The sequence below is a fragment of the Charadrius vociferus genome, unplaced genomic scaffold (genome assembly GCF_000708025.1).
Source record: "Charadrius vociferus isolate BGI_N301 unplaced genomic scaffold, ASM70802v2 scaffold103, whole genome shotgun sequence".
NCBI classification, from domain to species: Eukaryota; Metazoa; Chordata; class Aves; order Charadriiformes; family Charadriidae; genus Charadrius; species Charadrius vociferus.
This window is the reverse complement of record NW_009648061.1, coordinates 6,652,170-6,665,054: the sequence shown is the minus strand read 5'-3', so window position 1 is coordinate 6,665,054 and position 12,885 is coordinate 6,652,170. Positions and strand designations below refer to the sequence as shown.

At 38.6% G+C, this 12,885-nt stretch overlaps 1 protein-coding gene across 5 annotated transcripts in view; it reads left to right on the top strand.

Annotated features, from left to right (window-relative positions):
- The window catches only part of DDC (dopa decarboxylase (aromatic L-amino acid decarboxylase)), a 59,214-nt gene extending 50,763 nt beyond the window's left edge, over window positions 1-8,451 (top strand). For all 5 annotated transcript variants that reach the window (XM_009883783.1, XM_009883787.1, XM_009883785.1 and 2 more), the window contains 2 exons: window positions 3,602-3,703; window positions 7,905-8,451. In XM_009883783.1, coding sequence (XP_009882085.1) covers window positions 3,602-3,703; window positions 7,905-8,120 — 318 coding nt within the window. In that variant the 3' untranslated portion in view covers window positions 8,121-8,451. The remainder of the gene's footprint in view (window positions 1-3,601; window positions 3,704-7,904) is intronic.
- The last annotated feature ends 4,434 nt before the right edge of the window (window positions 8,452-12,885 follow it).

The window sequence follows — 12,885 nt, the reverse complement described above, 5'->3', positions numbered from 1 at the left end:
GTGTACTGCACATCCTTCTTTCTTCACCCGGGATAATGAATTCCATTCTTTCTTTGCCCAGGATAATGAACTGTACAGAACAGCAATGCCAGAGATGGCGTTTCAACTGGGGAGGGGCACAGTCCCAGTGGCTGTTGAGAAGACTCTTTTGACAGCATTTTCCTTCAGAGTCTAGCGGGATGCGGGGTAAGGCAGGCAGAGAGGTGAAATCTATAGGAGGAAAAGTATGAAGTGATCAAGGCTAGGCAGATATGCTTATTTGCATATACACATTAATGTACTCTGATGCTTCAGAAAAACACCCTTCAATCAAAGACTATTTTAGCTCTTGAAGGCTTTGCCCAAAAATCAAAATTCAGTTGAAACACCTCAATGCAGGAGCCTTTATACCTATACTTTTATTTATTTATACTTATATTCACACATACACAAATACAGATTTTTTAAAATAGGGACCACATCTTAATGCCTCACAAGTTTACTGCTCCCATTAGCGATTATGTAAGATATTTCCCTTAATCCTGAATAACCAAATTATTTAGATCCCCTTCTTTTTTCCCTTCTCACTGCAGAAGAGCAACGGTTATTTATCTGAGATAGATAGTGATACACAGAAATTCCTTACAAGCTTCGCTTCTTCAATCTGCTAAATTTCACTGTGATGAGGAGGACTGGTGTTCTGTTCCTACATACCAAGACTTTTCAGGCCACTAACGCAGTCCATGTGATTCCACTTTGGGATCCCACCTGATAAAGGGATTGTCCAAATGCTATTGCTAGAAACAGTATGTGAGGTGGTTTGTGTGCGTCCACTTTTTTTTTGGTCAAATTACGCAACAGCGTTAAATAATTTTTAAAGGTTCAATAATATTTGAATGTCAGCTTTAAGTTAATGGTGCTAGTGACACAGCATGATACAAATGTCAAAAGCAAAAGTATTTGGAGGGTTAAAATACCCATAGGTCAGGCTTGGTATGTACACATTCAGCAGAAAACTGAGAACAGCTTGTCAGTTTTTACCTCTCCTTCTTTCCTATCCTTAATTTCAGTGCCTGTGGTTCTCCAAACGGGACTTTATTTTCACAGTTTACCTGCCTGTCTTGAAAAGTTGAAGCACTAAAGCCACACGTGTTCCTCTGTGAGTTATTGGCATGCTCACGTCCAGAGTCTGGGTACAGCTCTTGGACTCACAGCGGCAGGTGTGGTACCTAAAAGCCCTTTGGTTTTACAGAGTTTGAACTTCCAGACTAAATAATGTTTAACTTTATTGGGTTTAATTACGTTTGGTTGCAACAATCTTTGTAAAAGCAATTCAGAATAATAGCTTGTGGTTCAAAGGTGCAGGGCCTGGGGTAATTGTGTTAAGCAAAGCTCTACAGGTGACACCAGTTAAATCTCCACTTTCTCTCCTTCCAGTGCTGTAAAATCTTGGTGCACTTGGTGCCCCCCAGTGGCTTTACAAATTATTGCTACTTGTTAAGACTCACTATGGATAAAAATACTTGCGTCCAGACAAGAATACAAAATACTTCCAGAATTTTGATTTGTGTTTTACTGAATAACCTCTGTTTTTCCATGCTTTTATTTCTTTGCCATTCCTGAAAAAACCTTTAGTGCAAAGAGTGAGACATAAATAAATAAAGAGACATAAAGAAACATAAATACCATGTACAGCATAGGTTCCAAATTTTCTTGTACAAACTACTCACAGTAAGCCAAACCTTAAATTTTTGTTTTATTCAGTTCTTACCCAGGTAGATTTTGATTAAATTCAGTGGGTGATTACATTCAGCTGAACGGTTGTGCAATTCTCATTGAACGAGATTTTTTTTATGGCTTTGATTTCCAAGACCTAGTATATGCAGTGTGAAATTTTGTGCAGCTGTGTAAAAGACATCAGTTTGGTTAAGGCTATAGAACATGAGAATAGGAGGCGACAGTAAAAGATCATTACAACATGTGTGCATATTTCACATACGTTTTCCATGCACTTATGCATACAAGTATCTGTATGTATACACATACTTCTGGTCAATTTTCATAGCTGTAAACCCATGCTGTTTATATTAGCAGAACATTCAAATGACTTGGAAATAACTGAGCATTTTATTGGTCTCATTCCTGACTCAAAGAGCTTTTGGTTTAATTTTAGAGGGAGATGATAAATGGATGTAACAAACAGCAGAGAGGAAGTGGTAACAACAGCAAGATTGGCCGGTTGCATAGGGTACCAGTATGCCCAATATGAAGGTTTTGAATCAATGTTTTGCTTCAAAATAAACAATGTTTTTCTATTTTAAGAAATAAACATCAGAAAGCTATGATTAAGATTGCAAAATGTGTTTTCTTTTTTCTTTTTTTTTTTTTCTTTTCTGTAATTTCTGTTTTGCCTTGTTCTTGCCCTTTTGGGAACAGTTCCTATGAAATGAAACATTCCACATCTAACTCTGGCCCAAAGTGAAATGTTTCATTTTTGTTTGATATCTGTCCTTGAACTTGCAAAAAGGCAAAGTGCAAAAGGAGGAAAAAGACATGGTCTCAGCTGTTTGTTTTTATAAAACTATTTGCAGTTATAAATATATAAAAGCTAAGGAACTTTTAAACATCATTTTAGATGTTGCTGATACTTTTTGATGTGGACTGGCTATTGCATGAAGACAAACTGTAATTTTAATAGCTGGTTGCTGCTGTTACTTTTTTTGTTTTTAGCATAGTGACCACTAAACTGATGATAGCCGGTGAGAGGGGGACTGGATAAGGTACTGCAGGTGCTTGATGAGCATAGGGATTCTTTTTTTCAAAGTGCTTTTGAATTAATTTTCTGTTTGGGAAAAAGTGAAATGTGGTATGAGTATGCAAGCATCACTGACTGATGTTAAGACTTCCCAGCTGGTTGTTAGTATGCTAGTTGGTATTTTTTCTATTTGTTTGATTTTGTAAGAGCACTGGTTTCCTGCGCTTCAAAATAATTGCTCTGGCTTGGCGTCCAGTGTCACTTTTTTCCCCCCAGTAAGTTTTAAACAGGTTGGCTGAGGTTTGCTATCCCTTTTCTTGATTATACTGCCATCACCTTTCTTCTCAACTGAACCTAAGCACCCAGGTCAGAAGAGTGACCAAGTTCTGCCCTTCTTCACAGTTACTCTCCTATTAAGTGAACTCTTCTAAAAAGTGTATCTTTCCAGCTTATTCTGCATGGGAATTGTGATCATTTTCTCTCTATATAGCTGTGTATCTCCCTTTCCCCACAATAAGTTTTGGACTCTTTAGCCATTCTCAACCAAAACTGAGAGCAGTAGAAAACTTAAAGAAGAATTATTACAATTATTTACTATTAATCTGGTATCATGACAGTTATAAAACTATGCTGAAACATTTCATTAAGAAACAGACTAGTACTGCCTAAGATAGACTGAGCTACTAATATAGTAACAGCTCAATATGGTCTCTGAAAGTCAGAAATGGGATGTAAGTTAACATAAACAGATGGTGATATGTGAATATTATCACAGAAGAGGGAACGGAGAAAAAAAATTAGGGATGGAAACAATTTAGCACATCTTTTCTTGTGATGAATCAATAGATAATATCTTTCTCTTCTCAGCACGTCAGGCTGTCACATCAGTTTGAACACTTAGTCCTTCAGGATGAGAGATTTGAGATCTGTGCTGAGGTTGTCTTGGGACTAGTCTGTTTTCGGCTGAAGGTAAGGCAGATAAGACCTCCTATTTCTTCTGTCATGTTTTATAGCAGTATAATAACCCGCAATGGAATATAGTCTTAGTAGTTAATATACTTAATTATTTTTTAAGGAAACTAGTGGGAGTTCATGTAGACTAAAGCAGATTAAAAAAAGAAGGTTAAGATGATTTTGTCAAAACTTAATCAAATGCTTAAGATAAATTCAAGCATATTAGGGTACAGAAATATATAGTCAGGGAAAACAAATGGTCTTAGTCTACCCAGTCATACACAATTACTGTTATATTCTAAGTTTGATGGGCTTTGATTAAGATGAATGTTTTAATAGATTTTTGTAACTTTTCTATATGATGTGTGTGTGTGTGTGTGTATTAGATGTTTCTTGTCAACTTAATTTTATGTGTGTATAAATTGAATATACAATTATACATATATTTTTATGGATGAAGATTAGAATAGTAAACTTTTTTTCTTTAAAGAATACATTTTCATTTTTAAAATCCTTCAGTCAGACTGGGCAAATTGGGGCAAGATATGAGTAAGAAGAGGTTGCATAGGAGGCCAACTTCCCAACTGCCCTTGGTCTTGGTCTCCTTTTTTTTGCCGAACTTGACCCTTTTGCCCCTCTTGGTCTTTCATTCCCCAAAATGTCTAAAAGCACCAAATTCATTGACATAGAGACCTTGCCCGACAGAAACTAGAAAACTCACTCTGCACTCAGGGCATAAGAGCTGCAGTAGTTCGGAGGGTTCACTTGTCTCATCAGACATTACAAGGGGATCAATCTCCTGGTTTAGGTAAAGGACTCATTTAAGAGAGGAGCTTGCAACTAAAGCCTTCGTAAAGCACTGGATTGTGATGCTGAAGCTGAACACCAAGCAATATTAATAACAGCACTGGTGTTTTCTAGTTCACATGATACCTAAATCAGCTTTTAGCTTTTCTGAAGGCTCACAAGCACATCTTGTCTCCTTCTGAGTTTTTGGCCAGTGTGATATTACTACTTTTCACATTTTTTTTCCCAGTCATTCAGTTGCCTCAGTTACCTGAGTTTGATGCAGTTGGCTGAAGGAGCTAACGAATTTTTAACAATAGTGAATGGTGAATTCCTCTAGAATAGGAAAATGGTTTTGTTTGAATTTATGTTGTTTAAAATAAAAGAAAAAAATGTTCTGTTGCTAGGAGATCAGATAGGTTACAGAATGTGTAGTTTTTTCAATAAGTGGAAACATGCATATAATTTCTTTCCTAACAAAAACTTTTCAAAGAATTTGGGGAATAGGTTCTGTGGCTTTTATTGCTCAATAACACAATGTTGGTTGTAGTCTGCTCTCTCACATGGAACAAGCAAACACTAGTTTTGTAGATCCAGAGACAGCTGTTAGTCAGTGCTCTGCATTTACTTTGAAGGAACAGTCCTGGTGAAACAGAGTATAGCAACACAGGAGTTCTCACTTTTGATCAGACCAGTCATTCATCTACATCTGGTCTCCTGTCCCTGATGCTCCAGAAGAAGAAATCAGATCTACATGGAAAGACAATTTTACGATAAGATGTAAATATTGGACATCTAGCTAGGAAGCTTTTGAACGAGTTCTAGAATAAAGGCGTGATTCTGCTGAAAACCAATGTTGAAATAGCAGTGTTTTCATTGCTTGCCTTCTGTGTCCAAAAAAAGAAAACAAAACTAACAAGCTTGTAAATGAAGAGTATGTATTCTTGCAGCTTTATTTCCTTTTTAAATCACTCTTCCAAAAATCTTCCTGTGATTCTTCTAATTCGTAATAAAAAGCATCTTAGAAATAGAATACTTGAAACTTTTATGTAGTTACAGGAGGACTCAGGGACAGGGGACTTGAACTGTAATGCTGAACAGCTGTAAAAGTATGAAATATTTTTCCCTCCTTTGTTCTTGAGAAATCCTTTTTTATTTTTTTACTTAGCTGTAACTTCTATTTTTTTTGCCTTTCACACTGTTGAGCAGATGGACCAATCTACGACTTTCATATTATAACTATTTCATCAAATGTATTATGCCAAAGGGTTAATTTTTGGCCTCCTTGTCATGTCTGTGGTTGAATACAAGTCAAGCTAGTCATTTCTCCAAGGGGGCGAGAATACTGTCTTATTGAAGCTGACAGACTCGGAGCTGGCTGCTGGCTTCTCAAAGCTCTGGGAGAGGATTAGTCACTACTAACTTCAATTTGACTCGGCACCTGAGTGTCACAGCCACCCCTAGGTGCAGCCAGGAGAGTAGAACTGAAGAAAGATATATAAAACTTTCTCCTCCCTCCCATCACCCCTGCCAAGGACATTAACTTAACATCATATAACTGCTTGTATGGCCTAATAGTGCTGTGCAGTTCATATTAAAGGAAAGGATCATAATTTTAATGATGGATTGCCTTTGATAAGAAAGTAGTATATCATTGTCACCAGTGACTGACCCCTAGTGGGTGGGGACTTGCAAAACACCAAAGTTGGTCCTTTTCTTAGGAGCATTCAAGTTGCATAAATATCTCCTAGAAGACTAAGGCTAAGCTATGAATTTCAGGTTCTCATCCAAATTCCCTAACAACTTGTGCTAAGTCAGAACACAGTTTTGACTTGGGTTCAGTTCTAACTCTAATATGGTCCAAAACCATGAGAATAATACATTTATCCTCTGTGCCAATGGGAAACTGTTTCTCTCATGCTTTGTTTTGATGTGGAAAAGGCTAAGCAGGCAAGTCTGCGCAGATTTGAGAGAACATGTTTTCTGATACGGATAATTTCAAGAAGACCTATGCTGCTACAGTTAGAAAACCGCTGCTGAACAGATGGGTCTGTCCATTTGTGACTTTCACTGCAGTCAGTGTCCAGTAAGGGAACACTGCAGTAAAAGCGTAGATGCTCCTAGCATCTCTTGCAATTCTGTATTACCAGCAGTGTAACAGAAAGAGTAAAGGCTCTAAAATAGCTAAGATACTTCCCCAAAGAATAAAATCATAGCACCCAAGAACAACATGGTATATCCTAAGCTGTTACAGCAACCTGTCCAGCAAAGCTGAAGCCATCTCTTGGTCTGCTGCCATAAAAGTTAGACAGATGGGTTCCTTTAATTTGGGAAACAAAGACTGTCAAAGATATGCAGCTAGCATTGCATCCTGTCTTGCTAAATCAGACAAAAATCCCAAGATTTTTGGGATCCCTTCTTTCATTGTTTATATTTAAAGCAAATTACTACTGGTTTTGAAAATCTGATGAGATCTTTTGTTTTATTCTGAAATGGTGACAGACACGAACTAGGAAAATCATTGATTCAACATTAGCTGAACCTGTAAAAGAACCGGTACTCCCCCGTGCAGTCCTATTTCTTTTAAGATTTGGTAATAAGAGCATACAGCTGCTCTAAGGGAAATCCTCACATTCACTATTTGAGCACAAGGAGAATGAAGTACACTGGAAGGAGATAAAATTCAATACTGCATGCATGTAGAGTCCCTGTGACCTTCTCCAAGACATTTAACATTTATATCTTTGTTTCCCAGAATGCAGAAGACTGTTTACTTCCAGTGGGAGGATCAGTTTACCATATTTTTAAAATCCCCCCGCAAAAAAACCACTCTGTAGGATTCTGTGGCAGACACTTCCTATAGAACTTGAGACAAAGACTTTTTTAGGGTTTCTGCTGATAGTATGAAACTTACTTATGCCAGGGATACATTACTTTAACTATTTCTTAATTAAGGGTAAAATTTCCTTCTTCATAGTCAAAAGATTGTCTCACAGCAGCCGTGGTTAAGTGAAGACTGGAAGGTTTGTTTTACAAATGTTAGTATATATAGTTCATTGCAAAACTTCCTCCCACGTTTGTCTGATGAGATCTAAGAAAAACGTAATGAAATGGATGCAATAATGAATGCTTTTACATGAAGCTACATAGCCTCACGACCTTAGGTCACAAAAAAGCAGTCAGCTATCACAAATGCCCCAGTGTGAACACTGCTTCTAAACCCTAGTTAATCCATAAATCTCTTTGTGGCTGAAAAATTATCTCTTGCGCCGTCATCTTTTTGTAATCTTTTCATGGCAAAGCACTGAGAGATGAGAAAGTGGCTGTGTGTTACTGGTGGAGCTTGAGCTTGACTGCTTGGTGGGATTTACATGTTCCAAACTTGCTTCTGAAATTCATCACCATATCCGTTGATTTACAATTATTTCAGGGCTCAAATGAACTAAATAAGGCGCTTCTTAAAAGCATAAATGAGGCCAAGAAGATTCACCTGGTCCCATGCCACCTGCGAGAGAAGTTTGTACTACGTTTTGCTATTTGTTCCCGCACGGTGGAATCCACCCACATCAAGTTTGCCTGGCAGCACATCTCACAGCTGGCAACTGATCTTCTGAAAACATGGGAGCAAAACCACCACCAGCAGTAACAGCAGTGAAGTAGCAGTGCGGTGGAGGTAATTAACCGGCTTTTTCTGTGTTGCCAAGTTGTATTTTAGGGGCAGGTGGGAAAGTCAAATTATGAAGGAAAAAAATAAAAAAAACCCTGTTGTTATATAGCCCAGCTGCAGTAGCAAAATCCTTGCCAGCAAGTTGTGTGGTAACCTTAGTCATTCCTTATCTGTACCGTAGTTTCATCTCGTCTGTTTCCAGGATGCAATTAGCCATGGGGGCTCGAGCTGTCATTTCTTACCAGTTTGTAATCAAGCGCATTTATTGAAGCAGGCAATGGAAATGGAAGGGTTTGTGCTCCCTCCATTGTCCCCAGTAACCTCTAGCACACCCACTCCTTTCTTCACAGGTGAAACTGTGTTATAACCAATTAATTCAACATTACTATGACTTCAGAAAGACTCCAAGTTGGGGAAAGTTAAGTAACCTGGTTATGACACTGTTCACCCGTGCACAAATGCTGTCATGATTTGGGGCACTATCATGTCATGATACGCTTGCTGCAATAATTTTGTAAATGAAGTTAGGACTTCAAGACTTCCTTCATAACATCGGGGTGGAATGAGCACTAAATGAACGCTAACCGTCCTTGTGGCAGGTACTCTACTTCCTCCTAAAGGGTTTGCTTTTAAAACAGCCATTTTGTCAAATCTCAGCAAATCGGTTACACTGGCTAGTGGTTTTCACTTTGATCATTCATTATGAGGCCTCTTAAAAGCTCCTTCTTAAGAGTTGTCAAAAGCCATGTGCTACCTGTATTCTATATTTTTAACCAAGTTATTACAAGCAGTGATTACTTGAAAATAATCTGTAAACTATGCTCTGTGAAATAGAGTTGTGATTTCTTTTTATGGCTACCATTCTACTTACTTCATTGTGTAATAAATCTTTGACAAAATGCACTAAAAGAACTGTGATGGCAAAAATGTAACACTGTGTCTCAAATTAGCTAACAAACAAGATAACAAATCACAATAAAAATAGAAAATAAGAGAACTAACCCCCAAAATATGCAGTGGTGCCTCCATCAGTGGTTTTCTTCCATTAACAGTGATGCATGGAATATGAAAATATTGGAAAACAACCGTCAGAGAAAGTCAAATAATGTGTACTTGACACAAGCCATTGATATGTCATCCCATCGAAGGCAGGTACAGTAAAGAGGTGAAATGAAAGTCAGAAGCAATATCTGACTTCAATAAGTACTTCTGCCATTTTGAAAACATAAATTCCAGGCAGTTATTTCTATGTAAATAAGAACAAAATAAATAACTACTCCAAGAAAAAGAATCTGTAGGATTCATTTCTACATTTGCATTTGTTATAATCTTTTCTTTTTACTGCTCATACCAACTTCTAAAGCACCCTGAACAACTCGCACAATTATTCAGCTTTCTTCCTCCGTCCCTTGCAAGTATACTTCCTACATTTGGGAAGTTGCAGCAAGTAGACCAGGAAACACACATCGGGACAGTTAATTTGGCACACAGTCTGCTCCTACCCACTGTCTTTCCAGGAGGGATTGAAGAAGCTGACTATGGACCGGGTGGATTTTTCTGGTGATTCCTAATCACCTCGCTTCCATGGTGCAAACTGGGGAAGGATTAGTATTAATGTGTGTGCAAGTGGTACCTAAGAGATGTGCATGAATCCTGACACATAGGAAAAACTGACCAAGCTCTGCGTTTCCAGCAGAGGCGACTAGAAGAGGCGATGGCGTGCCGCCCTTCTGTAAGGCTAGCCAGAGGCTATGTTATTCACCCAGGTGGAAAAGCAGCCTAATATTTCTTTAATGAATTGATTTCACAGGTAACAGATGAAGCAAGGGATGACAAATTAATCTGGCAAAAACAAGTAATATTCGAGCAGGTGACTGAGCCGTTCCACAAGACACTATTCTCAGCTACAGTATCAGAAATGTTGATAGCATCATTCTCTTTAGGAGAGCCAATATGAGATTAAGCTTTTCTGTAGTAGCACAATGCAATAGATTGGTAGACGGAAGAGAGCAGAAAATGCTGGCAGTTGTTTCCTTTCTCTGTTATTAGTTTTCTTAAAACAACATTCAGTCCTTGCGACTTGAGAAATAATGTTCATCTATAGCACATATGGTCCATGCTGATACAATTTTACAGCTTTTACATTATGAAAACACTAGAATCTAGGAGCCAGAGAAGAATTACACCTTCTCTATGAGACAGACCAGTATTTTGTATGTGAAATGTATAGCCAGGTCTGTCCAGGAAAAAAGAAGAGATCAGATTCTGATCAAAGCTTTCATAGAGTAAATCCAGGATAATTCCACTGAAATGAAATGGAGTTGCTTTGGGCTTAAGTGACTATAATTGAAATTAAAATCTAACTAATAAGTATTGGCAAAGAAATGCATAAGGTAAGGCAACACTAGATTGAACATAAGAGGATTTTGGTGGAAATCCTCTCCATGGAAACCAGAGCAGAGCTGGATGATGCACACCTGTGTGAGCCTCAAACTGCTGTAGAACAGGGATGCAGGCAGGATTGCACGTCCAAACCCAGGAGAGGTGAAATGTTCCCAACAGCCCAGAATTAGATATAGGTCCCTCTAGACATTTGGGGGAAAATGTTGCCAAAACTGACATTCAGTGAAACATTTTTCAGCATATGGGTGTCAGTATTACAAGAGGCTGTTGTCCAGATACCAAAACTCCTTTTGGCAAAGAATTTAGTATAAGGGTTAATTTAAAATATTATAAATGCAGTAAAAGTAAAGAAATAGTTCACAGTTCTAGTTTTTCTGAAATTCTGGGATGATATGAAGGCCTTCTTAGTATTCAGTTTCTCATGCCCTCTTTTCCCCATGTGATAACTCCTTTGTAGACTATTAATGTTAGGTCATCTGAAAATGAAATCTGGGCTATGTAATCAACTCAAGAACAAAAGTATTGAAAAGAACATTTTGAAAGAAGAACATAACTGCTGTTTCTGTTCTGTAGCTTTGTGACCTATTTGTAAGTGAGAAACGCTGTATTTATGAACACTTAATACGTGAACCTGGATTTATTGTGCCTTGTGTGAAAAAGCTAATACGGTCTGTGCCAATTAATATTGTTTGATGTTAAAAATAATTACAAAATCTGAGAACTGTACTTGAGTAGAGTATCCACATCTCATGGGAGACAGTGCAGCTACTAGAGAAGGAGGGAAAAAAGTAACCTTTCAGTAACCATACATATTTTCTTTAAACTAGTAGAGAGATAGTACAATACTTACATTCTTAATAATAATGACAGATTATAAATATATTTTATTACTGGTGGCGAAATATTGAAAAGATGTATTTATGAAAGTGTTGTTAATATATTATACTCTGAACTGCATTATCATTATTACATTTCCAATTTTCTCTTGCCTTTACATATAAGATTCTGCTCATGGTTGTTGTTTTATTGTTGTCGTCTCCTGTAAGGACACCATATTTGACTAGTAGTACTGACATGGCAGTTGCCTTACAACAGCAGGCTAAACCTTGAGACATGTAAACTTGAATTGCTCAAGGACAGGAGCAAATGAGAAACAAAACTGAGAACCCTGAAGGCTGGGGAGGGGGATGACATTAAATAACCATCCATGGATAATATATCTACATAGCATATGTAGAGTCCGTATGACCTAAATGGAAAAATAATGAGATGTTTAGTGTTTTTCTGTTCTAATTTGTGAGCTGTCGAGTTCCTTTAAAGTCTGTATCCAAAGCCTACTAAACAGACATGTAGGTTTTAATTGGCAGCATTAATAAATGGAAACAAAACTATGACTGTTGTCTGCCTTTGCTCTTAACCAAACTTTTCCCATTTTATTCATGCCGGATGCACTGTAAGGGGTCCAACTTCCCCACTCAAGTCACGTCACGCCGCCGACTTTCACCATCAATGACTTTTTCTCAATGTGTTCTTCGAACAAATTACTTTGCAAATGAGAGTTCCTGCGGGAAGATTGTTCTTCAGCAACATGAGTCTGAAAAATGCCTGGCCATAACCGGGGTCAATGCCGACCCTTCTGTAAAGTTCTGCACGGTCCTGCAGCTGGATCTGCCACTGGAGCCAGCTGCCCGGCTTCGGCTTTGGTTTGCAGCTCAGGCACCATCCGGCAGGACAAGGCAGTGGCCCGTTTCACTAGCCCTGCCTGGCTGTGGCCGGTGTTCCCGAGGGCAGCTTGCAGCTGCAGGCTCCTTCGCTCCCTGCCCCTCTGCAGCCCAAGGGAAACCAGGCAAGCACGCCCTGGGGGAATTTGATGGCAGCAGCGTTACAACTTGTAAACGTTAGCCCAATTTGGTTTAGATGATAGCTTGCATAGCAGCCCAGACAGTTTAATATGCTGTCTGCACTAATGGTATAACAAGCTTGACGTATAACAAAAACCTGACAGTAACTGTAAGAAATGTTTCTAATAGGAAATTAAATGTTCACCCACACAGAAGTGACTATGTTAATACCAGAGGTGTAGCTGCAGCATAGTGTGCTAATTTGCATCTAGGATGGTGTGCGCTAATTTGAATGTGGGTGGGTGTGATCCAGCTGGGGACTCTGCGACGAGCTTCAGTTTGTAAGGTACGTCCACCTGGGCCACCATCTTTTGCTCTGTAAGGCATCATGTTATCCACCTCATCCCTCTTTTTAGCAGAGCTGTTCCCCCAAAAAGGCCTGCTCAGCAGCTGTGTTTTCCGAGGATGATAGGCAGCATCAGCTCCCGATGCTGCAGTGG